This window comes from Cydia amplana, chromosome 20 (genome assembly GCF_948474715.1).
Source record: "Cydia amplana chromosome 20, ilCydAmpl1.1, whole genome shotgun sequence".
NCBI lineage: Eukaryota > Metazoa > Arthropoda > Insecta > Lepidoptera > Tortricidae > Cydia > Cydia amplana.
In genome coordinates, this window is record NC_086088.1 from 11,492,123 (window position 1) to 11,519,593 (window position 27,471).

At 35.3% G+C, this 27,471-nt stretch overlaps 1 protein-coding gene across 4 annotated transcripts in view; it reads right to left on the bottom strand.

The window, feature by feature from the left end:
* The window catches only part of LOC134657627 (protein Skeletor, isoforms B/C), a 55,539-nt gene that overhangs the window by 17,958 nt on the left and 10,110 nt on the right, over positions 1-27,471 (bottom strand). For all 4 annotated transcript variants that reach the window (XM_063513193.1, XM_063513191.1, XM_063513192.1 and 1 more), the window contains exons 3-4: positions 5,469-5,578; positions 4,843-4,964 (exon numbers count right to left, since the gene is read on the bottom strand). In XM_063513193.1, coding sequence (XP_063369263.1) covers positions 4,843-4,964; positions 5,469-5,578 — 232 coding nt within the window. The remainder of the gene's footprint in view (positions 1-4,842; positions 4,965-5,468; positions 5,579-27,471) is intronic.

The following is a 27,471-nucleotide window of genomic DNA, read 5'->3' on the forward strand; positions in this document are numbered from 1 at the left end:
GCCACATTGACCTTATATAATTTTGAAATATTATCAAATACATAGTACCACCAACTATTAACTTTGAGCGTTAGATACGAGTTTGACAAACGTATCGAAATGCGGGTAACGCGCTGATTATTCTTCAAACATGCGACGGTATCGATTTTTTAAATGTTACTGAACGCGGAACGCGGTGACTTGACTGTAGCTTTGATTTATTGAATAGTTCACTACGATTAGTGCTTTTCAGGGCAGCTGTGATTGCTATAGTCAGCAGCAAAAGTTGCTAATTGCTTAATTAGCAACGCGGTGTCCAAAATTACCTTGACATGCTCTTATTCTTTTAACAATAAAGTCGCGTGAAGATCATTTTGAACACCTGGCCCGCTTAGCAACTTCTGCTGCTGACTGTAGCAATAAGTATAACGCCGTCCTCGAAACGTCGGAGGTAAATCATAAAACTTAAATACGCGATTAAATTTAATAAGTCCCGTTTCACAATTTAATAAAAGACATAAAGAATATTGTTGGAACTGGCCATCAGGTACAACTTTTTATGTAACTGCTGTATTTTCAAATATGTGAATTTGACAGACTTCAATAAATATTGTTTGCAAGGATATTTGTTTCAATAGGTTATGGTTAAATATTTACAAATATACCTTTTATAGTGAGTTTCATGTTCTATTTTCGGATGAGATTTATCTTTTGAGTTTTTATTTTGTGTTTCGGATAAAAATATGAGTGGTCAAAAACTCGATCTACACCGCTTTATTATTGAAAAGCTACGCGATCAAAGCAACTGGTTAGAATGGAAGTTCGATATAAACCTGCAACTAACTATGCACAAACTGCAAGGTATAGTAAAAGGCGTCGAGACTGTTCCTGTTCCGCCAAGCGATGACGCGCCGGCTGCCGAAACCGAAAGTTATCAAAAGAAGCTTATCAAATACGAAGAACGCGATTCACTATTGCAATGCATCATAGGATGTAGCGTGTCCGCCGAACCTAAACGGCATATCCTCACTGCCAAATCTGGTAAGGAAATGTGGGATAAACTCAGAGATGCGATTTATTTGAAATACTTCTATTTAAAATGCAAATACAAAATGCAAAATACCTATTTTGTATTTTGCATTTAAATGCCTTTTAGTAAAAAGCATTTTGTATTTTATTTGAAATACTTTTCGAGATGTATTTTGCATTTTGCATTCATTTCAAAATGCAAAATACTTTGTGATTAAGTTTAGCCAACATTACCAGTCAAACAAAATGAAATGAACGAATGACGCTTGTATTGCCGAATTTGACCGATAGAGGCGCCTACTGCTAGCCATGCCAGTCAGAGTGCGCGCCTTATTCGCTCCGTGCAAAGCACCCGTAGGGGAAGCCGAAACGATCGCAGCGCTTGATGTGGCCAATAATGACAAGATTGGTATCAGTGTTTCTGTCAATTCCCATACTTCTCAGTTATTTTAGCTTTATAATCATACTTACGATAAAAATTGGTCACGATAGCTATTGTGTGGTAAACTGCAATAATACTGGACGAAACCGTAATAGTAAGTTTTATATATTTTCAACGCCGAGCTAGATATTAGCTTTTTATACCATATAGTACTATTCCAGGCTTAACAACGTAATGGCTAAACATTTTATCTAGTCTATGTCAACACAGTTTTTCTTGTATGTTAATAAAATAGCTAATACAGTGTACCAACATTAAGTGATTGTAATATTAGTTATTTAAAGCCCGTCAAAAGCACACTTTTGGCACGTAGGGTTATCTGTCGTCTGTCACAAGTGTCACAACAGACATTATGCCTTAAGCGGGAGAACATAAATTTTTAACATAAAATGTGTTGATTAAAACCTGTGAAAAAGGTCAAAGTTTTTATAATTGCAAGCATCGTACGTATCCCCAGGAAAAGGATTACTAAGTGAGTCATCAAAACATAGTGAAACATGCGTTTATTCATTGAATTTGTAACGAAACAACAACGAAGGATATTGACCGAATAATATAAAATACACAGATAATTCTTACTGTTTTCACTAAAGCAAAAACCAAGTGTATTTAACATTAAATACGAATAGATTCCGCACATTGTTAAGTACATTATAGCATGGACTAAACCTACTTGATTATAGTAAATATTTTTAAGGAATAATCTTTATTTTGTTGCGCTCGCTATTTGACAGCGCCGACCACGTTGCGAACGCTAGGCGGCGCTGCCGTCGTGCACGGTCTCAATAGTCGTTTAGACTTGCGGCTCGCGGCTCGGCTCGTGGCTCGCTTCGACGCACTCGCGTTCGGCTTGTCATTCGGTTATAAACCTTATGCCGTGCCGTTAGTGTTTAAATTATATTAGCTCGACGAGCTTGCGAGCCACGAGACGAGCCGCGAGCCCACCGCTTACACTCGCGTTTCGTGGCGCGGCTCGCGGCTCGTCTCGTGGATCGCGCGAGAGTCTAAACCGGCTATTATGTCTGACTAGTGTCAATGTCAAACGAAAACGACGAACATGATCTATGGCTATGAAACGCAACGCCGCTGACGCCGACGATTCGATTTCACTGATTTATTGTTTGCTGGTGCTGGTGAAGTGGTTACTGATTTGATTTGATTACCTACTTTTATGATATTGAAGTGTTGTTGTTATCCCTACAATACTGGAACGGCTATGTACTGTACTACAACAAGATAATTTAGATAATGTAAACATTTACATGATTTACATTATTGATACGCGTACCTACTGATAAATATGACCAAAATGTCATGCATAAGGTGGCATGTTATTAGAAGTTTTTGTTTGGCTCGGCATTGTGTCTCTATTTCTCATGATAAATAAGTACCTAAAATAAATAAAAATATCTGAGATTTGGTCAAAAGGTATTTTATTTTGAAAAAGTATTTTGAAAATACCTATTTTGTATTTAGCATTTGAAATACAAAACGCAAAACTATTTGGTATTTTGCATTTGAAATAGTAAATCTGAAAAGTATTTTGCATTTTGTATTTAAATGCTTTTTTAAAACCATTTTGTACATCTCTGGATAAACTTCACTCGGTCTACGAGCAGAAGAATGAGAGAAGACTCGATTTGTTGTACTGCCAGTTGTTTACCTATACGAAGGATGAAGCCGATGATATTGCTATGCACGTCTCTAAGCTACTTACATTATGGCAACAACTCAACGACGAATTAAAGGATGAAGGAGCACTCCCTCAATCATTACTTATGAACAGGATATTGAATACCTTACCTTCAACATACCTCGAGTTCAAAAATGCTTGGGAGTCAGTGCCTAAAGAGAATAGAAACATCTCTACCCTCATGGAACGTCTGCGTCTTCACGAGCAGCGCCTCGGAGATCTTGGTACTAATCCTTCTACATCTACGTCTGACGAAGTTCTCATATCAAGTAAACCGAATGTAAAATGTACACACTGCAACAAAGTCGGACATAAGCGATCGGCGTGTTTCTTGCTCAAGAAATCTAAGAAGCGAAACAATAAACTGAAACCTGCGAGTAACGAGTCCACTCAGAATGATGGAGATGCGTTCCTGTCTCGTCTTAGCGATCCAAGCCCAAACTGGATCGTTGACTCTGGTGCGTCTCATCATATCACGTCTAGCCCAAATTGGTTCAGAAGCTATACACCTTTCGATAACCCAAAAGCCCTGCGCCTTGGAGATGATCGGGTCATGTATGCTATCGGCCAAGGAATTATTGACGTAGAAATGTCTGTACATGGCAAATGGAATCGTGCTCACTTAAATAACGTGTGGTATGTACCGCAAGCAGGACAAAACCTATTCTCCGCTGGCTCAGCCTTAGACCACGGTTACATTGAGGTAGCCGACAAGTATAAGCGCATCTTCAAAGATAAGAGCGGCCAAATTAAAGCTGTCAGCATCAGAGATGGTAATCTGTATAAACTTCTAATGAGAGTAAGAACTGAAAATGCATGTGTCGTCAAAGAAGGAACTAATTTACAAATTTGGCACGAAAGGCTTTGTCACCAAAACAAAAGACATGTAAAAGAAGTCCTTACACGCAACGGTATAAAATTTTCACCAGAGAAAGATGACTGTGATGGCTGTGTATATGGAAAAATGACTAGATTGTCATTCGGTACAAGGCAACATCGTGGCAACAAACCCGGCGATCAAATTAACACTGACGTTTGTGGACCTATGTCAGAACTATCACTTGGCGGAAAAAGATACTTCGTTGTATTTAAAGATGATTTTACAAAGTTTAGAAGAGTATAGAATATCATACAATCCTCAGGAAAGGCTGGCACTAGAGTCGTACTCAACTCACCTAGTGATAAAGTCTTCAGTAAGTATAGGATGTAATGTATGCATGCACTAGGTATATGAGAGGTGGTGACGGGGACTCAGCTGCTGGTAGTATTAGCCTCTAGCCCAGACATGAAAACTTGCCAATATAAATGCAATTTTGATTTGTCAAAATAAAGGTTCACATTATAATGGAACGGGAGACCTTTTTATAGGCCTCTAGGCGGCTAGAGGTTAGTCTTCAGGATAGGGTCACAGAATAAATAATAGTACTAGGTACAGAAGACTCACTCTCTAACAAAACGCGTCTGTTACGACCAGCACAGATATGGCCGCTAGGTGGCGACAGCGCCACGCGCGGGTTATGGCTTTCCCCAAAATTGGTGTGGAACGGATGTACTTTTAGCTACCTGTAGCAAAGCGACGAAATCGCGGAGTGAGCCACGCATGATGGGCGTATGCACTAGCGTTGCGCTCACCTCGCTAGGGAGTGGGCACTGAAGCACAGAATAAGTAATAGTATTATCATAACTGAAGTAGACTTACCTAGTAGTATAATCTTCAGGGTATGGTATGGGCACACCCTCAGGTGAGGGCTGCGGCGTGTCACCGACCCAGAAGTAAGCATCAGGGCCGGTGCCGTCGTATGCGAAACCACGTACGAATACCTGATTAAACAAATATTCCAATAAAATACACAGATTGACTAAGTCCTACAGAAAGCTCCAGAAGGCTTGTGTTGTGGGTACTCAAACAACGATATATATAATATACAAATACATAAATACATAGAAAACACCCAAGACTCAGGAACAAATATCTGTGCTCATCACACAAATAAATGCCTTTACCGGGATTCGAACCCAGGACCGCGGCTTCACAGGCAGGCACTATAGGTTCAAATTTTATTTTCATTTTAATGGCTAGGCCTTGGGAGGTAAGTCAATGTGGCTAATTCCGTCATAGGGGACTTTTCCGTCCACGTGCGTAGGTATATTACTTTGATTTTCAATCGTAGGAAAAAAACATCTGCTTTTGATTGCTGAAACTAAAAGCAATCGCTGCTTTGTCGATGAAATTATCAACTTTATTCGTTGTTCGAGAAAAACGCTAGTAGACGGAATAGTCCCTATGACGGAATTAGCCATATTGACTTTGAATAAATAACTAACCGTGCTCTCATCGACTGCGTAGACTTGTCCGCGTATGCCGTGTGCGTACTGGTTCAGCCGGCCGATGGGTCGACCGTAGTATGGCTCCGCTCGCCGCGCTGATGCTGGCACTGGAATTGAAGGACTTTATTGACAAAACATCCTTAAAACTCACTTTTCTATCCGAATGTTTATGGGTCAAACAGAAAACTGTGTTCACGTCTTTCCTGTAGACATACACAAGAGTTAAGGGCTATAAAGGTTAATTTTCTTATTTAACCCTTATCCACGTGAAAAGGTCCTCCTTTTATTTAGAGAACTATGATAAAATCATTACTTACATGCCCACAATCTGTTAACTATTGCCCACAGGAGAGAAAACTAGTGTGTTCGCGCGAACTGTACATTTTTCTCTCCTGTGGGCAATAGTTAACAGCTTGTGGGCATGTAAGTAATGATTTTATCATAGTTCTCTAAATAAAAGGAGGACCTTTTCACGTGGATAAGGGTTAAATAAGAAAATTAACCTTTATAGCCCTTAACTCTTGTGTATGTCTACAGGAAAGACGTGAACACAGTTTTCTGTTTGACCGTTAAATTTACGAGCCAAAATGTTTGTCTTATTCTCTAGCCGCCAAGAGGAAAAAAAAGGTCATCAATTGCATACTAAATTAATTTATATTTTGACAAATACGTTTGCATTTGTCTTGGCAAGTTTTGATTCCGGGCGAATAGAGTATTAATAATACAATGTGTCTAACTTTGGCGATTATTAGCAAAAAGCATTGGAATTTTATCCGGCCGACTGCGCCAAATAGGCACCTAAATTTCGGCGCAAATTTCACCTGCGGCGGTAGCACGATCGCATTTTTATCGCTTGTCACCAAGCCTGTCACGCTTTAACAAGTATGTAAGTGCGAAAGTGCGGGCGATAAAAATGGAACTACTGGGAAAAAAATCCAACCTTTTACCAGTAAAATAAATTCCCAGTAGATACTACTGGTAACAACTTCGTGGTAACTAGTGGGAATAAATAACCCATCTAAATCACCTCGAAAATTGCCTTCAACTAAACTGAATTTAAAACATTCTACACCGTACCGTTCAATTCCTTCCTTGACGTAAATTCAATCAATTCTCTTCGGCTGTCAATGAAATTAATGGAACTTCGGAATAGTTCCGCAGTTTGAAACTCAGTTGAAAACTACAGATCAGTATTTAATGTGGTATTGGATTTAATTGAATATTGTTTAAGATATTAACCGAATTTAAAAGCATTTAAAAGAATTTATTTTTATATAGGTATAGGTACCTACTACTAGCGAGCTACCGCCTGCCCACGGGTTTAAAAATAATACTTAACCTTCTATTCCTCTTGAATCACTCTATCTATTTAAGAAACCGCATCCGTTGCGTAGTTTTAAAGATCTAAGCATACATAGGGATTAGGGACAGACAGCGGGAAGCGACTTTGTTTTTAAACGGTTTTATATTTAAGCCCTTGCTACACGGTCGCCGACAAGCCTTCAGACCGCGTGGCCTTGGTCCGTCCCGGACCGTGTAGACAGTTGTTTCCAACAAAATTTGACCAAAACTGACCAAGGTCAGACGGTTAGAAGGCTTGTCGGCGACCGTGTAGCAAGGGCTTTATTACTATGTAGTGAAGTATGTGCGCATAGAAAAGAGTCGTAGAATTATTGGTTCCCATACATTCCTCAACTCTTCTCTTTGGAGACTCTATCCCTGATACTCAGATGACAGTGTGATTGGGATTGGCCATTTTACTATCTGCAGTGCCCTGTTTATCAAAAGCTTGTAACTTGTAAAACAAGTGGAAGTCCCTCTTTGACAGCTTTTGTTACAAAGGGACTTCCACTTGTATTACAAGTTACAAGCTTTTATAAACAGGGTCATCCCGTTTTTGTACCAGTAAAATGACAAATCAGTCAGACTATTTGGGGGAAATTGCATTTGTCTTTAAGATTTAAGGACACATCGATGTTAGACAAATTATACTCGTAAATTCTACATGTACAAGGAACTGTTATGAACATGAAGCATTGGAAAGTAATATTGAATCAGAAACAAAGCGAGTTGTAGCTTTGTTTGCACACATATGTCCGATCGCTTTATAGTCTAGGTTAGGTTAGGTATATGCCTACTGTATCTAGATCTTTCTGTTGCCTTTTAGATATTGGACATTATTACCAGTAGCTTGATGTCCACAACTTCGTCTGCGTGGAATGATGATGATGATTGACAAAAATAAAGATAAAATATAGTTTATTCAAGTAGGCCTATTACAATGCGCTTATGACCGTCAAATAGAGCTACACACCTGCCTCGAGAAGATTTAAATCCCCCCTCAATTGGAATTAAAAATCCTAATTCTAATCATAGATCTCTGGGTCTCAAACCAATGTGGTACCTATGGAGATATCCATAGGTACAACATTTTAAAATCTAAATTAAAAAAAAATCTCCTACACTATGTGCCAACAAAATCTATTCTATGTCAAAAATGTCTTACATAATTTTGGAAAAAGCTGACACACTTCAAACTGCTGGATCGATTTCTATGAAACCTAGCTAAGAACCACCGCAAGAAAACTCGCTTTCACATAAAAAAACTGCACCGAAATCGGCCCACCCGTTAGATACTTTGCCACTGACAGACAGAAATTGACGTCAAACATATAACACCTCACTTTTTGTGTAGGGGGTTAAAAAACAATCTTACTGCATAAACAGAAAACAATAAAAACTTTACAAATCGTCCCCATACCTCAAATCATAACCATCCTAAATCCCAAGGGAAAATCATGTAAAAACAGTTATTATCTAATCTCTACAGAACACGTTCATTGAGACATCTAACTGACTCTTTATCACCCTTAATACAACCACATAAGGTATACCAATAATAGTCAATCGTATACGTAGTACCATCGAGGGCCTACCGCGAACACAGAAGTTCGCATAATACGGGCATCTTTCTCTTTTACTCCAATTAAGTTATAATCATAGTGACAGAGACAGTTGCCCGAGATTTGTGAACTCCGGTGTTAGTAGCAGGGATGGTGCGAACATCCGCATCCGCATCTGCAACCGCGGAACTTCCGCATTATTTTCAACATCCGCATCTGCATCCGCATCCGCATAAAATCGATGCGGAGCTTATGCGGATGCGGATGTCGAACAAGTCGGTACAGGAATGTCTTAGCATCGGCGTAAATGCTAGACTGCTAGGTAATTTAGTAATTAGCCAAAAAAACCTATTAGAAATGAGCAGTCAAGCGTGAGTGGGACTTAATGTACGGAACCCTTGGAACGCGAGTCCGACTCGCACTTGGCCGGTTTTTTGAAATAAAAATTACTAAAATGTAATATTTGACGTTTTTTATGTACCTATCTTGACATCCGCATCCGCATCCGCGGATGTGAGCCTTTAAAAATCCGCATCCTCATCCGCATCCGCATCCGCGGATGTCAAAAAATCGGCATCCGCAACATCCCTGGTTAGTAGTAGGCCCCTGTGACACAATTTCCTGACTTATTCTAAGCCTTATAGCTAAGAGATAAGGTCGACAAATAGTCGAAAAATCCCTCGGAACCTCCCCATCCCTTAACAGCACGTTATTTATCTAATATCCTCAGCGGGGGTGTTTTGACTGACGACTTCATAATATGCATAAAAGAGGGACGCTTACGGATATACAGTTATCTCGTTGGGGTCCATTTTAAGATTTAGACGTTTTAAGAGTTTTGCTACTCAAAGTCGGCTACGGCTAAGCTACGGCCGGTTCCGTACCATTCCGTAATATCGAGCAAAAAACGGCAAAATATCACGTTTGTTGTAGGTATATTAGCGGCAACAGAAATATACATCATCTGTGAAAATGCATCAACAGTCTAGCTATCACGGTTTATGAGATATAGCCTGGTGATATACAGACGGACAGTGGAGTCTTAGTAATAGGGTCCCGTCTTTACCCTTTGGGTATGGAACCCTAAAAAAGCAAAAGTATTACACATCGAAATGCGAACAAGTGATATCAGAAAGCTACGCGGCTTTATTACAAAAGTTACGGCCTTAGCAACCCCCTTCGGCAAACTGCTAGCAAATGAGATTAGTAAACAAATAATATATAGAATAGAATAGAATAGAAATCATTTATTCAGACAACACATCAATACAAACAAAACACATTGCAGATACAAGGCAAAGATAAACAAATCAGCGGATATAGTATAAAGATGTGAAGCCGAAATGGTCTCCACTCAGCAATGCAGCTGGCACGACTAGCGTGGCCAACGGCGCTGGTTTTCTGTGGAGCCAGCGGAGTGTGCGGGACAGCATGCAGTGCAGGACACGTTGTGGACGACGGGAACAAATAATATTTAATACTATTATAAATAAATATATATCAAAATTATATTATATATAAATATACATAACCTAACTGGTGAGTAACTAAAGTACAATATAGGCAATAATCTGTATTTTTAAATATAAGAGTTCAGGCAGCAAAACTTTGTTGGTCCATTAGGTACGCTTTTAGTTTCGATTTAAAGGAACCAATGGTACTGCTCTGTCGAATTGGTGGCGGAATATTATTCCAGCACTTCGTGGCAGCATAACGAAAGCTGCCACGGAATGCAGCGGTTCTGTGTCTTGGGCAAAGTAGTCTGATACCACGTCTGATATGTTGATAGATGGTCAATTTCTCAAATAAGTACACCGGCCTTTTACTGTTACAGACACCAAAGAGGAGCGTGGCAAAATGTAGAATGCGTCGATTATTCATGTTTAAGAGTTTATTAGTACTCAGGTATGGGCTTATGTGTGACCGAGGTGGTATTGGGAAGCAAAAGCGTGCGCAGGCATTTTGCAGTCGTTGAATAACCCTTTTGGTGCGAGCTAGTAAACAGTTCCCATATACCGTATCCGCATAGTTAAGTTTAGAAAGGATAAGAGTGTCACATAGTTTAAGGCGCATGTCCACACTGAGATGGTTTCGCACCCTGTAGAGAACTGTTAATCTATAAAAGCAATTTCTGACCGTTTCAATGACGTGGTTTTCGAAATGCAGGGAACTATCCATAAGAATACCTAAGTTGCGGGCTTCTGCCACCATGTCCACATTTTGACCTGTAATGTTTACGTTCGGATTTAAATCATTGATTCGTTTCACTTGTTTTTTTGAGCCTAACACAAGAAACTTAGATTTTGTAGGATTGAGTACTAAACTATTCATTTGTGACCAAATGGCAATACGGTGCAAGTCTTCGTTCAGTCTATCAATATATATCAGTATATCAATTCTCTGCGTTGCTTTTTTGACAATGCTGCTAGGATAATGAATAACTACCCTGATGACATTTTCGTTCTAGTAGGTGATTTTAACGTATCTTATGCCTCATGGTCCCCGTGTGAGGTTTCAAATCGGCTCAATATTGAGACTAATGGAGATCCGACTGCTATAGTTCTTTCCGATTTCGTCGCGCTAACTGGTGTTAACCAATATAACAATTGTTTTAATATAAATGGACGTGTGTTGGATCTAGTAATGGCCAATGTAGATTGCACGGTTGGTGCCTGCTCGTCACCGCTTACGCAAGAGGATCCGCAGCACAAAGTGTTGAATATTTCACTAGCCCTAAACTTAATGAGTTATTTGCCGCGCTTATTGCCTAATCAATGTACTAGACCGATTTTTCACCGCGGCGACTATGACCTTATCCGCAAGGAATTATCTGAGACCGATTGGTCGTGTATGAATAACATGAATGTTGAGGATTCAGTTACATATTTTTATTCGGTACTTAGAACACTTATTCTCAGTCATGTTCCACATAAAAGCGTTAATAGTAACACTGGATACCCTCCTTGGTTTTCTCGTGCACTAATAAAAGTTCGCAAACAAAAATTATCAGTCCATAAAAGGTGGAAAATATATGGTAATCCCCTTGATAGGGCGGAATTTACTTTATTGAGAAAAAGAGAACACAAATTAGCCACCGAATGCTATAATAATTTTATTTCGTTGGCTGAGGATAGAATACACAGTGATCCTACTTATTTTTGGTCGTTTATGAAGTCGAAATTCCCTAGCAATTGTGTACCCGACCAAATGTCTTACCTTGGTGAAATTTCTAAAGATGGTAACACAATTAGTAATTTTTTTAATAGATATTTTAACTCTGTGTTTGTTACTGATTCTTCTACCTTACCCGATTATTTACATGTAGCTAATGACTCCTTGATTGATCTTAATACCGTTGAAATCTCAAAGGATTGCGTTTTTAAGTTTTTAGAGAAAGTAGATATTAAGAAGGGTAGTGGTGCCGATTTGATTCATCCCCTTTTCATTAAAATGTGCGCCCGTGAATTGGTAGTGCCTTTAACTCAAATTTTTATTAAGTCCTTTGCTCATGGTCAGTTTCCCTCTTCTTGGAAAAAAGCCTTAATAACACCAATTTACAAAAGTGGGGATGCGAACCTAGTCACTAATTACAGGCCCATTAGTAAATTAAACATATTTGCTAAAATCTTTGAGAAGATCGTTTACAACAAGATTACTTCTGCTTTCTCTCAGCACATTGCCCCTAGCCAACATGGTTTTTGTCAAGGTCGTAGCGTGGAAACAAATCTTCTGACCTTTACCGATTTTATTATCAATAGGATTTCTTCTGGCTGTCAGGTGGACGTCGTGTATACTGATTTTTCGAAATGTTTTGACAAAATTAACCATAATAACTTAATCAAGAAACTCTTTGAGCTCGGTATACACGGCGACCTCCTTAGATGGATAAAGTCTTACCTGTCCAATCGCAGTCAGGCGGTTGCCTTGAAGGGTTATACTTCTTGCTTTCTTCCTATACATTCCGGAGTGCCCCAAGGATCGCATCTTGGTCCCTTACTATTTATTTTATATGTCAATGACATGGCAACCTGTTTTCGAAATTCTGAGCACCTCGTCTATGCAGATGACACAAAAATCTACAAAGCTGTGTCCTCGGAAGCAGATTGCCGTGCATTACAGCATGATTTGGATAACTTTTCCCTCTATTGTTCAGATAATCAACTTTTCTTGAATAATGAAAAATGTTTCATAATCAGCTTTAATCGTAAAAATGATCCGTTAATTTTCAATTACACCTTAGTCGGGAAAAATATAGCCCGGGTATCTTCCATTAGGGACTTAGGTGTTACATTAGACTCACAATTAAATTTTAGTTTACATATGGATAACATATGTAAGCGAGCTTATAAGAAGTTAGGGATGATTCTCAGGATCGGACAGCCCTTCAGGCGCCCCAATACTTATAAACTTTTATTCTATTCCTTTGTTAGGAGTATACTTGAATTTGGTTGTGTTGTTTGGACACCTCAGTATCAAGTTCATATTGATCGCCTGGAAAGGGTCCAAAATATTTTTCTAAAATCTCTCTGTTACAGAACGGGCAATTATTTCGAACGTACTTCGTTAGCAGCGAAGCATTTTTGTGTTCCTTCCCTTTATAACCGAAGAAACTATTTAGATGTAATGTTCTTATTTAAAATTCTTAATGGAATAATAAAATGTCCGAATCTCTTAGAATTAGTCACTTTCAGTTGTCCGCACCTCCCCCTACGTTCCAGATCTCTATTTCATATCAGCTTTGCTCGTAAGAATTACTCTCGGCACACTTTTTTCAGACGAGTCCCTAGTTATGTTAATAAGCACTTACATGATATTGATCCTTTTCACTCTTCCTTGTCTAGTCTCAAAATTGAACTTAAACGTAAATTGTTTTAGTTTAAATATTAGTTTAGATATTAAAAATTGTTTTAAATAGGTAACAAAATGTATACACGTAACTTTCTGATTGTCCTACCTTCCAAACAGTGAAACAAATTGATGACTACTTGTCTTATCCGATAACACTAAATTAGAAATTGATGTTAAACCTATTTTCCAATCTTCTACGTACGTACCCTCTATATAACTTCACACAATACTGTTTGTTTTGAAGACTGGTAAATATAATTTAAATAGGTATGGTTCATAATTTCAAATTTCTTTTTCTTTCTACGGTTATTATGTATGCAAGGACCGGAAAACCCCTCTTTACGCTTAATCCTATCCATTCGGTAACCCAATCAATTCGGTTACCGTATCATTCGGTAACCCTATCATACTGTTACCTGATTGTAACGGTAAGCTTATTGAAACGGTAACCTTAACCTTTAACCGAGTTAATCTCAAAACCCCATCGCGTTAGGGTTTTTGTTAGGGGTTTTTAACCGGTTTTTATTCAGTTATGGTAACCTTTATTATCGGTTGCTTATTGGTTTGCTACATTCGTATTTAGTGATGTGCCGTCAGTCAAATACCTACTAAAAGAAAAAGTTAATTTATTAATAGAACTAATAGTTTATTTTGTTATTTTTGTATTTTTTTTTTAATTTTGCATATTTTAATGTTTTTGTTTATTTTAATGTTTTTGTTTATTTTACTTATTTTGTCTATTTTTTTATTTTGTTTATTTTACTTATTTCATTTATTTTATTTGTCATTAATTTTGTTAATTTTATTTATATAATTTATTTTGATTATTTTGATTATTTTATTTATTTTGTTTATTTTACTTATTTTGTCTATTTTTTTATTTTGTTTATTTTACTTATTTCATTTATTTTATTTGTCATTAATTTTGTTAATTTTATTTATATAATTTATTTTGATTATTTTAATTATTTTATTTATTTTGTTTATTTTTTTTTATTTTTTATTTTATGTATTTGATTTACTTTATTTACTTTATTTACTTTATTTACTTTATTTACTTTATTTACTGTACTTTATTTACTTTATTTACTTTATTTACTTTATTTACTGTATTTACTGTATTTACTTTATTTTGATTATTTTAATTATTTTATTTATTTTGTTTATTTTTTATTTATTTTTTATTTTATGTATTTGATTTACTTTATTTACTTTATTTACTTTATTTACTTTATTTACTTTATTTACTTTATTTACTGTATTTACTTTATTTACTTTATTTACTTTATTTACTTTATTTACTTTATTTACTTTATTTACTTTATTTACTTTATTTACTTTATTTACTTTATTTACTTTATTTACTTTATTTACTTTATTTACTTTATTTACTTTATTTACTTTATTTACTTTATTTACTTTATTTACTTTATTTACTTTATTTACTTTATTTACTTTATTTACTTTATTTACTTTATTTACTTTATTTACTTTATTTACTTTATTTACTTTATTTACTTTATTTACTTTATTTACTTTATTTACTTTATTTACTTTATTTACTTTATTTACTTTATTTACTTTATTTACTTTATTTACTTTATTTATTTATTTATTTTATTTATTTTATTTATTTTATTTATTTTATTTATTTTATTTATTTTATTTATTTTATTTATTTTATTTATTTTATTTATTTTATTTATTTTATTTATTTTATTTATTTTATTTATTTTATTTATTTTATTTATTTTATTTATTTTATTTATTTTATTTATTTTATTTATTTTATTTATTTTATTTATTTTATTTATTTTATTTATTTTATTTATTTTATTTATTTTATTTATTTTATTTATTTTATTTATTTTATTTATTTTATTTATTTTATTTATTTTATTTATTTTATTTATTTTATTTATTTTATTTATTTTATTTATTTTATTTATTTTGTTTATTTTGTTTATTTTGTTTATTTTGTTTATTTTGTTTATTTTATTTATTTTGTTTATTTTATTTATTTCGTTTATTTTATTTTTTTTGTTTATTTTTTTTATTTTTTTTATTTTGTTTATTTTATTTATTTTGATTATTTTTTTTTATTTTTTTTATTTTGTTTATTTTATTTATTTTATTTATTTTGTTTATTTTATTTATGTTATTTATTTTATTAGGATAAAGGTCATTTATTTAACTTAAAAGGTAATAATAAAAAAACATTACAACTAACTATGAAATCTATAAATTAAAAATTTAAAACCTTAACTAAAATTAAAATAAACCTACTTAAAAATTAAACTAATACTTATAATATTATATAAAAACTAAAATGCAATACTAATAAAATAGATGTCAATAATATAATTTATTTGTTTTTTTTTATTTATTTCATTTATTTTATCTATTTTATTTGTTTTATTTATTTTAGAAACTTACAAAATTAAAAGTAGTAGTATGTAACTACAAAAGTTAAATTAATTCAGAATAACATTCTAATTGAATAAAACGTTATTTAGTATAATCCTACATCTGGAATAAATATTCCGTTTTGTCTTTTTCATTTAAAATAAAAGTGTCATGATTTATTCACTTTCTATTTATTCTAAAATAACGAGTGCAAGAATTATTCTTATTCAAATCGATTGGAATAAGAATGAAATTTCTGTTTTTATTCTTATTCTTATTCAAGTTATTTTTTGCCCAACTCTGCTCTAGATTACTCTCGTGTTGTTGAAGGTGACTATTGAACAAAATCTGCAAAATATCTTTCATGTATGAAGTCAATTATTTGCACTTCCTAGTACCTAATAACATGAAGATAATAAATATACCTACACGGGCGAAGCAACATGCGTATTTAAATCGAAACGCTGCGCTCCGCTGGCACGCGCTACAACGCAAGTGCACCGAATGTTTAAAGGTCGTGGTATTTTCTATTGTATTAGGATATTTAGGATTAAGCAGAATGCGGTGAGAGTCATAGTGACAACAATAAAGCCTTATTATTGTACTACACTACAGTATTGTTATCAGTACTCTGCCGTGTCATGACTAATTGATGTAATTGTAGATACATGAGTTAGTGGTAACAAGGTTAAATGGCATTTATTTGGTCATATTATACGTCATATTATATGTAGTACAATGTATATAGATAGTAAAATGAATTTCACCCCTCTTTTCAATGGTCGGATTGATTTGAATTTTTTGAAGCCTTCGAAACGGTGATGATAATTTTATAATGAAGCTACATAGAAAGTAAACTGCGAAATTATAATTATGATGGTTCAATGTATATTTCTTTGCGTATTAAGTATGTATTTTGTTTATTATTCCTACCAGCCTTGAGGTCTTACGTATGCTATCTCTTTCACACCTACGGAAAGTGAATGAGATAGTAAATTACTGCAGGTAAGAAAAGAGTCCTACGCTTATCACTATAATTAAATAGATTTGCAGAAAGTTGCAGGCGTGTTTGCACTTGAGACCGTCATTCATTACTCATTGGCAATAACAATAGGATTAAGTCGTGGCGTGGTGAATTCTTTGTCAGCATTTGCTAAACACGTGCGGCAAGCGTTGTGTCAAATATACCTGTTAATTTCCGTCTAAATAATAAATGCAAATTTTAAATATCAGAAGAGCTTTTAAAAACACCATAAGTCTTGGTAGTAACTCGGATACTGAAACCACATACTATAGTTCGTTTTTTTTTAGCATTAGAAATAAGGTAATAGTACATTATTGCAGAGGCCGGGAAAGGGCAATTCGTGGATGAGTTTCGATTCGTTCGAAGAAGACGAATCCACGAATTGCTATTCCTGCCGAGGCATATATAGTGCTTTTCTCCAAACATGCGAGGAAATAAGGTAAAATAATAATTATTTAAGCAGCAAGCATCACTCAAATCGAACCTTCACATCAAAAATGTCAAAAACAATTTCCCTCTAAAATATTTTTTTTTTAAGTTAAGGGCACAAACTTATTCTGCCATTCAGTACCATTCAATATAATTGTGCAATATAGTTGGTCAAACCAATTTGTCAGTCAGTAAGAACCAGGAAAACTATACCCATCCTTTTCTTTTGGGTGCTAGTACTAGTGTAAGACAAAGATAGTATGATTCTCTCTGTCTCTGTTTATGTACACGGATGAGATCCTTAAAAAAATATAAAAATAATCTTTGATTTTATTAAGCAGTATTTGCACGATCATACACGAGCACAACGGTCTTGTAAGAACGAGACAAGTAAGGTCGTTTATCTTACTATCTCACTCTATCCTATAGTTTGAAATGATAGCTGATCGGGTCGTGTAGACGCGGCTCGCGGCTACAATAATTGGCTGTTTGCGTTTTTTATTTTTAAAAAGTAAAAAACACTACAGTAATAAGTTATTACTGTAGTGTTTTTTTCATTCCCGTCCGCTAGAACAGGACAGCGATAGTTTGATTTTTTTAAATTAGAGTTTGACAATAACGTAGAACTTCCCGTACTATTTTTGCTACAATAAGGTGAACATTTCCGAGCATATTGGAGAAAACAATCTTGATGTCTCTTTTAATTGAAAAGCACATTTTAAAAATAAGTTACGGTAAATATGTAACAATTATGAATCTAATACGATCTTTTATAGTCTTCTGCTTTCATAAGTAATAGTTATGGTTTTTAAAAAGTGTTTTTCAATTAAAAGACATGTCAAAATCGCTTACCTTCTTTCAAGTTCTTTCTAATGCTAAAAAAAACGAATTATAAACATAATTCGAAAACAGAAAAAAATCATGAGTATTTTCCCCATTTGTTCCTGCCCAACGTGATCGCCGCGATACATGAGGCGGGGACATATGGGAATGATTTAACTGAAGCGCCTATTCCCATCTGTGCCCGGCGGGGAGAAATAGGAATACACCATATCAAGCCATTCCTTATTCTACCTTTAAAAACATCTTTTTTAGGGTTCCGTACCCAAAGGGTATAAACGGGACCCTATTACTAAGACTCCTCTATCCGTCTGTCTGTTACCAGGCTGTATCTCATGAACCGTGATAGCTAGGCAGTTGAAATTTTCACAAATAATTAATTTCTGTTGCTGCTATTACAACAAATACTAAAAACAGCATATAATAAATATCTAAGTGGGGCTCCCATACAACAAACGTGATTTATTTGCTGGTTTTTGCGTAATGGTGCGGAACCCTTCCTGCGCGAGTCAGACTCGCACTTGGCCGGTTTTTTATTTTTTACATTAATTTAGGCACAGTGAGCCATTGAAGAGTTTCGCTATCCACCATCCGTTCAGAGCAGCTGAATTGTACCTAATGATTTAGTTATCACATTAAAATAACTACGGGTATCGTCCAATACCAAGACTATGCGGCAGTAAATTAAATTTGTAAGATTTTATTGCATAAAATCAGGTATAAATTAGTCAAAAAACATAATAGTTTCTTGTCTAATTTACTTCTATCTATACGTAACGCCTATACGGCACCCATACTACATGTTTAATCCAGGAATATTATTTAGAATATAAAATCATGATTATATTTATTTGATTAAGAATGAGATGATTCTTATTCAATTTTTTCACATACGAATTATTTCCGATCAAAATTATTTGAATAATTTTGACGGGAATAAAATCAACATGATTTTATTCTTAGGAATTCTTATTTAAATAATGATTTTATTCTTGAATGCCCAACACTGCTTACTAAGTATGTATGTAATGTATGTATCTATTTAATTTAATCAAAACTATTTCACCTACCAATGTTATAGATACCCAATGAATATGTATAATGAATTCTGCCCTAGTAGCACGGTCGCATTTTTATCGTTTATCACCATGCCTGTCACGTTCTAACAAGTATGTAAGTGCGAAAGTGACGGGCATAGTGATAGTCGATAAAAATGGAACCGTGCTGAGCCCCCTGGTATTAATGAAAGATTTGTAGTATTAAAATAAGTTTATAACTGCTATAGATATATATTTTCTGATCGCTGCATTAAGCGGTACAAGGTAAATTACGACTTAGCTCATACAACTCACCGCATCTGAAAACATTTTAAACTAAAGTCTATTTTTTATTCGGTAGACTAAAATGACATTTCGTAGTATGAACATCATGTGTCATTTCATTTCATACTATGAAATGTCATTTTAGTCTACCGAATAAAAAAATAGACTTTAATTGCTTATTATAAAATAAGCTCATAATAACTAGTACATATGTCATTTGTTAACAATGGTAAAATATCTACCACAATCCGCTAGCGCATGTATCTTTATCACAAAGTGTTTTTTTTTTAAATCACTTAAGATAAATTATACCTAACTAGGTACCAGTAAAATTACTAGTTAGGTGAAAATTTTTCTTTAAATCAGTCTTTAATCTGTAGGTACATATCAAGTGTGAACCCGAAAATAAAAATAATAATCTAAGTAGCATAAAATATATCTAAATAATAGCAGATATTACTAGGATAGGATGTTGTTTACTTGCAACCCCTTTTCTAAAAATTTCTAAACTAGAATTGACAAAAACAATAGGAACACACAGGTATAAAGATAAACAAAGGAATGGCCGCGCTGCGCCGCGGCTGTCGCTCTAAAAATAATACTGTAATCGCTCACTTGTTTTCAATTTTAGCTTAAGGACTCAAAGTGCAATATTGTTTGAATTGACAATAAGCGAAGTTACCGGCAAAAAAACTTGTTTGTGCTGGAGGCTTCATAGACCGCCCATGCCAACCACGGTTATTCAATAATAAGTTGAATTTAAGTCTGCGTAAAGTTTACAATCGTTTGAACTGGTTCAAAACCTTATTATGAGGTAACAGCATAGACGGGGTTTTTATTTCGGTTACCGGTAACAGGGGTTAACTCGATCTGATACGGTTACCGAATCAAAGTGTTACCTTATCAGACGGTTACCGTTATGGTAGGGGTTTTTATAACCACTTCTAAAATAACCCTATGAAAAACCCCGGTTAAGGTAACCGGTTCCGGTCCCTGTATGTATGTTAACATTATTTACTGATTAATGAACCTCCAGGTCTGTTTCTTAAGTATGTTAAGTACACTACATTGTACTAAAAATCCATTTGCATTATGTGACTGTTTGTGTTCTAAATAAATAAAAAAAAAAAAAAAAAAAAAATATATATATATTTCTATGATATTATATTTTCTTTTATAAGTGTGTCATGACTTATTTTGCGTCAGAAAAACAAGTAATGTACGATTACTACCGACCGGCTGGGTCGGGCCGCGCCGGAGCGTATTTTCAATGTGCCTATACATCACAACTTTTTTTAAATAGTCTGTTAAACCGATTTTGGCGATTATACCTACATTTTCCCACATTGGTATGATATTTATAACCTTGTACAACCTTTTAAAACCTATAAGCCGGCGCCCCTGTCTCAAGGGTGGAACTGTCAATCAAACATCCCCTTCCGCTTAGGATATTACGGCGCGTTAAAGGATGTTCCTTGCAATAACGTGCGCGCAAGATAATAGGTGCAGAATTCCAGATTTACTTTTATAAATATCTGGGAGAATTGCGCGTTTTCCTAGAGATAAGATTTAGCTAGATCGATTTTTCACCTCCGAAAACCCCCATATATAATTATAGGCATTATAGCAAAATTCATCGAAATCACCGCCAAACAATTAATAAACTCATTAAGATATTAACCATATTTTTTTCAGTCTCACTTTCATTTTCGCTGTTCCCAACCCACTTTCACAAATTAGTAGATTTGCATATTTTTTAATGTTTTAACCTAGACCATCAGTAATGTTGTTCATTTCGGTAACGAGTATGATATATGTAGTTGTACATTTCGGGCCCCACAGCCCGGCCCCTCACGTACATTTAACGCAGTTTTGTTTCGTTTCTATGTCAGTTTGTCTCGGGGGCGGCAATTTGCTAAATTACGGGCTACGAATGCTGTTTAGGCATATTGAGAGTTACTTGGCATACAAGTCCGCCATTCGTACAGTTTTTGTTTTCTCTGACAACAACGACGAATAATTTTGTTTGACCAATGGTTGACTAGTAGAGAAAGATAATGCTTAATAAGACATTAAGTCCACTGTTTCTACCATTAAATAACGTCGACAGGCGGTTCGTTGCAACTAAGGCTAAGCAAAAACAATAAACTTACCTATAGAAAAAAAAAATATATTTTTTTAACCTAAACCATTTCCTTCACCTACCATGTATACTAACCCAATCCTAACTTCAAACATTACCCTATATAAAGACGCAAAATCAATGCACCGCTTTCTCAACGTCTCTATTGACCTCCCACATTCCGAGTGCCACAAAGGGTTACCGAGTCTTATTTCACACGCGCACTTTCGAGTGTTGACGAGTCACCCTTTCAGGTGAGAATTTGAATCGTCCTTTTAGACTGAGGAAGCGTCTATTTCACTGGAGATATTCAGAAAAGCTGGAGTAGGAAATGCTAAGAAAAAATAATAGATTACACTGAAGATTCATAAAAACCAGTTACTGAAAACGTACAGTAACTACGTAAACTGTTATAGGTATGGCCTTGCAATTTGAAATATTTATTCTTCAAATTTTGTATAGCTGCAATTAGATTTTTCAAATTCATCTATAAGAGCAATAATAAAATAACAACCGGTACCAATTGAATATAAATGACAAATCAGTGCGCAACACATTGACGATTAAAGTCAAAAACAAGTTGGTAACATTTTACAAATCCGAATACGCCTTCGGGTTATAAAAAGGAATTTCTGTTTTACGATGGAATGGAGTGAAGGGTTAGTAGTAAAGTTTATAGCGGCCATTTTGAAATGAGTGCGTTTTATTTTACTTTCAGAGTTAACTAAACCGCAGGCCAGTGGATGCATTAGATTTATAGAGATTACTTACAAATTGTTAAAAAATATGTAAATTTGTATATAGGTAACTAGCTAACTGCACCCAAGCCATTTTATTGAAAGTTGTATACTACACTTTTTTAATTTGGAAATGTTAAGTTATTTCCACTCACAATCGAGGGCTCTTTCGATCTTAAAAGAAGAAAAAGTGTCCCAAGATTTTCAATCCCATTCCGTTACCAATTTTCACACATTTTGTGTAACGGTAACGAAATGGAAGGAATGAACCATGTACGGAAATTTTGTGACATTTTTTTCCTAGTAGTATCGAAAGGGCTTATGTGATTCTGAGTAGAAATAAAAAAAACTCAAATAAATAAATAAAAACTTAAGATAAAATGGCCCACACAGATATTTAACTATTCTGTTGAAAATCAAAGCTGAGATATAAATCCCTCAAATTAATTAAGAATTTCCACATACTTAAACAAAAAATAAGATACAATTTTAAAACACTCATTAATATTTCATTCACTCATCCCATATCCTAAAGCTCCCAAACCCGCCTCTTAGCTTAAAATCCTTTATCAATCCTCTTCCGTTGTCCCCCGTTTTCGCAAATCGTATGCACCCCAGCATAGCTAGTAGCTACTAACATTGCTTAGCGAGCGAACGCAAAAGTTAACACATTCATTGCCACCCAGCCAAACAAGACATCTGCGCCAGGCCACAAAAATCTCGTCATATAAATGTACCACGATCCCGACTATCGGGTCGTCCGGCCTGGGAACGAAATCATAAAATACCCGATAGTCGGGTTTTCGGCACTGAATGTGTTAAGTAGGAGTGACCATGTCTACGAGGCAGGAGGTCCCGGGTTTGAATCCCGGTGAGGTCATTTATTTGGGTATGATTTGGGTGTTTATCACTGTTCCTGAATTATGGATTTTTGATGATGAGTGTATTCTGCGTATATAAGTATTTGTATGTACTGCGGGACTAGGTCGATTTGTGTAAGATTGTCCAGTCTTAACTGTAGTGTAAGTGAGAGAAAGAGAATGTGTCATGCGAAAGACAGGGACAACATGGTTAGTTTAGTGATGTATGTACTTTGTGACATTAGCCTCAAGTGAAAGTATGTTTAGATCTTGTAACGCACCTATTTCACATGCCAATCATGTTCGTCCTCATCTTATATTTTTCCAACTTGCATTCTAAAAGAGCCAAAAGGAGTATTCTGATTGTAATGACAGGTTATTAATTTGATCTGTACGGATATGATGGTCGTTCTTGTCTACGTGACAGCGTGATAAAACGGTGTCCGTCACTTTCTTTCCCACGGTGTTAAACAGTGACAGTTATTTTATCACGTGGATAAAGATGGATAAAGCTATCCATAATAGGCTGGCTGGATTTGTTATGGATGTCATCTGTCACTGTCAAAACTGTCATTTTTTCAACCAGAAGCGGCACTTTTGACACGACAGATCATATCAATTTAATGTAAATTACATTATTACATATGAGGATTTATATTAAGTATTTAGTATACATTAAGATTTTAGACTGACTGGTCGCGTAGGCGATTACTCTTTAAGCAATACGGTAATATTCGGAATATAGGACTAGGACCATCCGTCTTGCGTTAAGTGCCGCTTGGTCACCCTACTGTTTTAGTCGATTATTGCAGTTTGAGAAAGAGGGTAGTGTTATGATTGTTATCGTGAGCGGGGTATTCTTTTTCACTTTTAATACTTACTTGAAATAAAATGGCAACTGTATTATAGTCGTTCGTTTTAGCATTAGAAAGAACTTGAAAGAAGGTAAGCGATTTTGACATGTCTTTTAATTGAAAAACACTTTTTTAAAATCAATAACTATTACCTACTTATGAAAGCAGAAGACTATAAAAGATCGTATTAGATTCATAATTGTTACATATTTACCGTAACTTATTTTTAAAATGTGTTTTTCAATTAAAAGACACATCAAGATTGTTTACCTTATTTCTAATTCTAAAAAAAAAACGAACTACTTATAGTTAAAGTGCGGGATAATTATTTAACATATAAAAAATATATAATCAAAATATATTTCATTATATTTTAGTGTAACTTAGAGATATCTCAGTTTAGGTTAAAATTCTCATTTCTTATTTGATGAATAGATTGAAAATTGGACTATTCATTATTTTTTAAATCCTTCAATATTACATATAATAGTGCCGTTAAGAGTTGAAATCTATCTAACGAAAACTTCCAAACACAAGATTTTTCATTAAAACTGACAATTCTGACTAATAAATAAATGAAATGAAATTTGTTTATGGCAAATACATAAATGAAATGACTTAAAACTAAAAATAAATTAATATTACGGAACAATAAGTTATATATTGGCAATAAGGCCAATAAGGCAACAAATCGTTTGAATATCCTCCTAAATGGACGATTGTTAAAAAATCTGCACATACATACTGCAATACCGAATCCCCTATGATACAAAGTATACGTATAATGTAATACCTGTATACTGTTGTTATAGACTACCCCTCGCAGACAGCGCTTTACGCTGCCTTCCCACTCAGGAGCTGAGACGTACGATATCAACTAATACCATTGTTTGTAATCCACATGTCTCCTTTCATCTCCCAGTGAAAAGGCATCGTTATGTAGCGTTTAACTGTAATTTTTCGGGTTCCGTATCCAAAGGGTAAAAACGGGACCCTATTACTAAGAATCCACCACAGGGCGGACACGCCATACATCAAAAATGATTTGCGTTTCTATGTGTGCGCGGCACGTCTGTACACGCGTCATTGAGTTTCTGACGGAATCCTGACATGTTCTCAGTAGAGCGACTTACGCACACATTCATGTCGCGGCCTGTCGCGGGCGAGGTAATCCGAATCGGGGCGGGGCGGTGCGTGTCCGTTCTGTATGATAATACTATTACTTATTCTGTGACTCCACTCTGTCCGTCTGTCCGTCGGTCCATCCGTTTGTCTGTCACCACGCTGTATCTCATGAACCGTGATAGCTAGAGAGCTGAAATTTTCACAGATGTATTTCTGTTGCCGCTATAACAACAAATCTAGAAAAGTACGGAACCCTCGGTTATTTATTTATCGTATGGCTTGGTTACATGTCACTGGATACAGAACTTAACTAACTTAAAATTAAAATTTCGCCCTACTCAGGTAAGCAGCCGCTTCTTCAGCCAGGGTATTGAAGTCATTCACATGGCCCGTGTATCTTGTGAGGGGGACATTCCAGCACTATGTGTTCAATGGTACGAGTCCGACTCGCACTTGTCCGGTTTTTTATTTGGCAAACTATATCCTACACCATTGCATTTCCACTACAACAGGCAACAGCCCACATTACAATATTTGTTATTTAGGTACCTATATGAGTAGAAGTCCTAAGTAGGTTGCATGCAACTGAAATTAACGGTCAAACGCTCATTCAATTCTCAATTCTTATTTTATAGGGGACTAAAGGATGACTCACGTTAGACCGGGCCGTGTCCGGGCCGGAGCTTCCGTAGCTTCGTTTAGCTGAGGGGCTACCGCGAAAACCGAAATTCGCAAATTGCGGGGATCTTTCTCTTTTACTCCAATGAAGGCGTAATTAGAGTGACAGAGAAAAATGTCAGCAATTTGCGAACTTCGATTTTCGCGGTTATAGCTCTGAACTCGCACCAAAGAGCCGCGAGCCGCGGTCTTTCGACTGGTCTAGAGGGAAAGTAATCTGTGACTACTGCATACAAAGCGATAAGGGTGGGGATGGGCTGCTGATCAAACATAATACCAACCAAACGAGGGCGGCGGTGAAATAACGATCATTTTATATCACTTCTCGTTTTGAGGTTAGAAAGACGTTAAAATATCCACTCATTTTGGAATTTCTTTATTAAGGGGCCCACTGATTAACAGTCCGCCTGTAATCAGTGGGCCTCTTAAAGGACTGGGATCCAGGAGGTTGGCTCTTAACATAACTTTTTTTTAAATACAATAGGTATTAAATATTTCCCTCGTAAGTTCCATTGTCCTTTTTATATGACAAATTTAAACCTATTCATATATTTCGTGAAATGGAAAACTCAGCTCCATTCCATTCCATGGTACAACGCCCCCTATCGAAAGTGACTTGAAATAAGTTTTTGGTACAAGTTTTTATCGCTGACTGAACTTTTTTCTTCACAGGCAACTAATTAATAGTAGATTAATACTCATCGAGACAAATCTAAATAGGTACTTACCCCAAACGCAATTAGGTTTCGTTGTTTTATCACAGATTTCCTATGGCCGCCTCCTGTCTCCATCATCAGATCAGTATCATAATTGCATTGTCACCCGACTTTACATATGTGTGCAAATTTTCAGCTTCATTGGAAGTCGGGAGTCAAATTTAACTTACAAGGTTTGACCAGTACAAACATACCTACATAGGTAAGTTGATACATTGCAAGTTAATAAAAGCTTGTAAAAGGGTCGATATAAGATATAATAAGAACGATACAGTTTTGCTAGAAAGCCGGCCAAGTGCGAGTCGAACTCGGGTCCGAGGGTTCCATGGCACGGAACAAAGAAAATTCATTTGTTTACCTATAAAATAATAAAGGCAAGGAGAATAGAGTGAACATTTTCTTTGATAAAGGTAAAAAAAAAATATTCCCCAATAATTAAGCGTAAATCGCTATCGCAAGTATTTGTTTCTGTACGAAATTTCATCTTCCAACTCCCACGTACTTAAGTACATACAGTCACATGTTTTTTTTTAATTTATAACCCATTTTCGTACCTTGTCGCAGTGATAATCAATATGAAAGTCGCTAGAGCCCTCATGCTATTGTCAATGTGACAAGGTACAAAAATGGGTCATAAATTTATTAAAACATGTGACTGTACCTACTGCAAAACTCGACGAAGGGTAACGTAACCACGGTAACGCGTAATTTAATTAATGGCGTAGGTAGTAGGTATCTTGTTGATTATCAATAGCTAATGACGTCACGTCTTTTCCTTATGAGTTGAAAACTGATAAAGAAGTTATGAAGAGAATTAATAACGAATATTATTATTTACTAGCGACCCGCCCCGGCTTCGCACGGGTAGAACCTTAACAAACTAGACACCTAAACCTTCCTCAAAAATCACTCTATATATTGATAGGTGAAAATCGCATGAAAATCCGTTCAGTAGTTTTTGAGTTTATCGCGAGCATACATACATACAAACAGACTGACGCGACGGGGACTTTGTTTTATAAGGTGTAGTGATATACTCACATAAACGAAATCGTACATTTATTATTTTGAATATAAGCTACGATTATCTTGGTCGTATCAAAACGAGTTCTAAACAATAACAAATTGTGAATTCT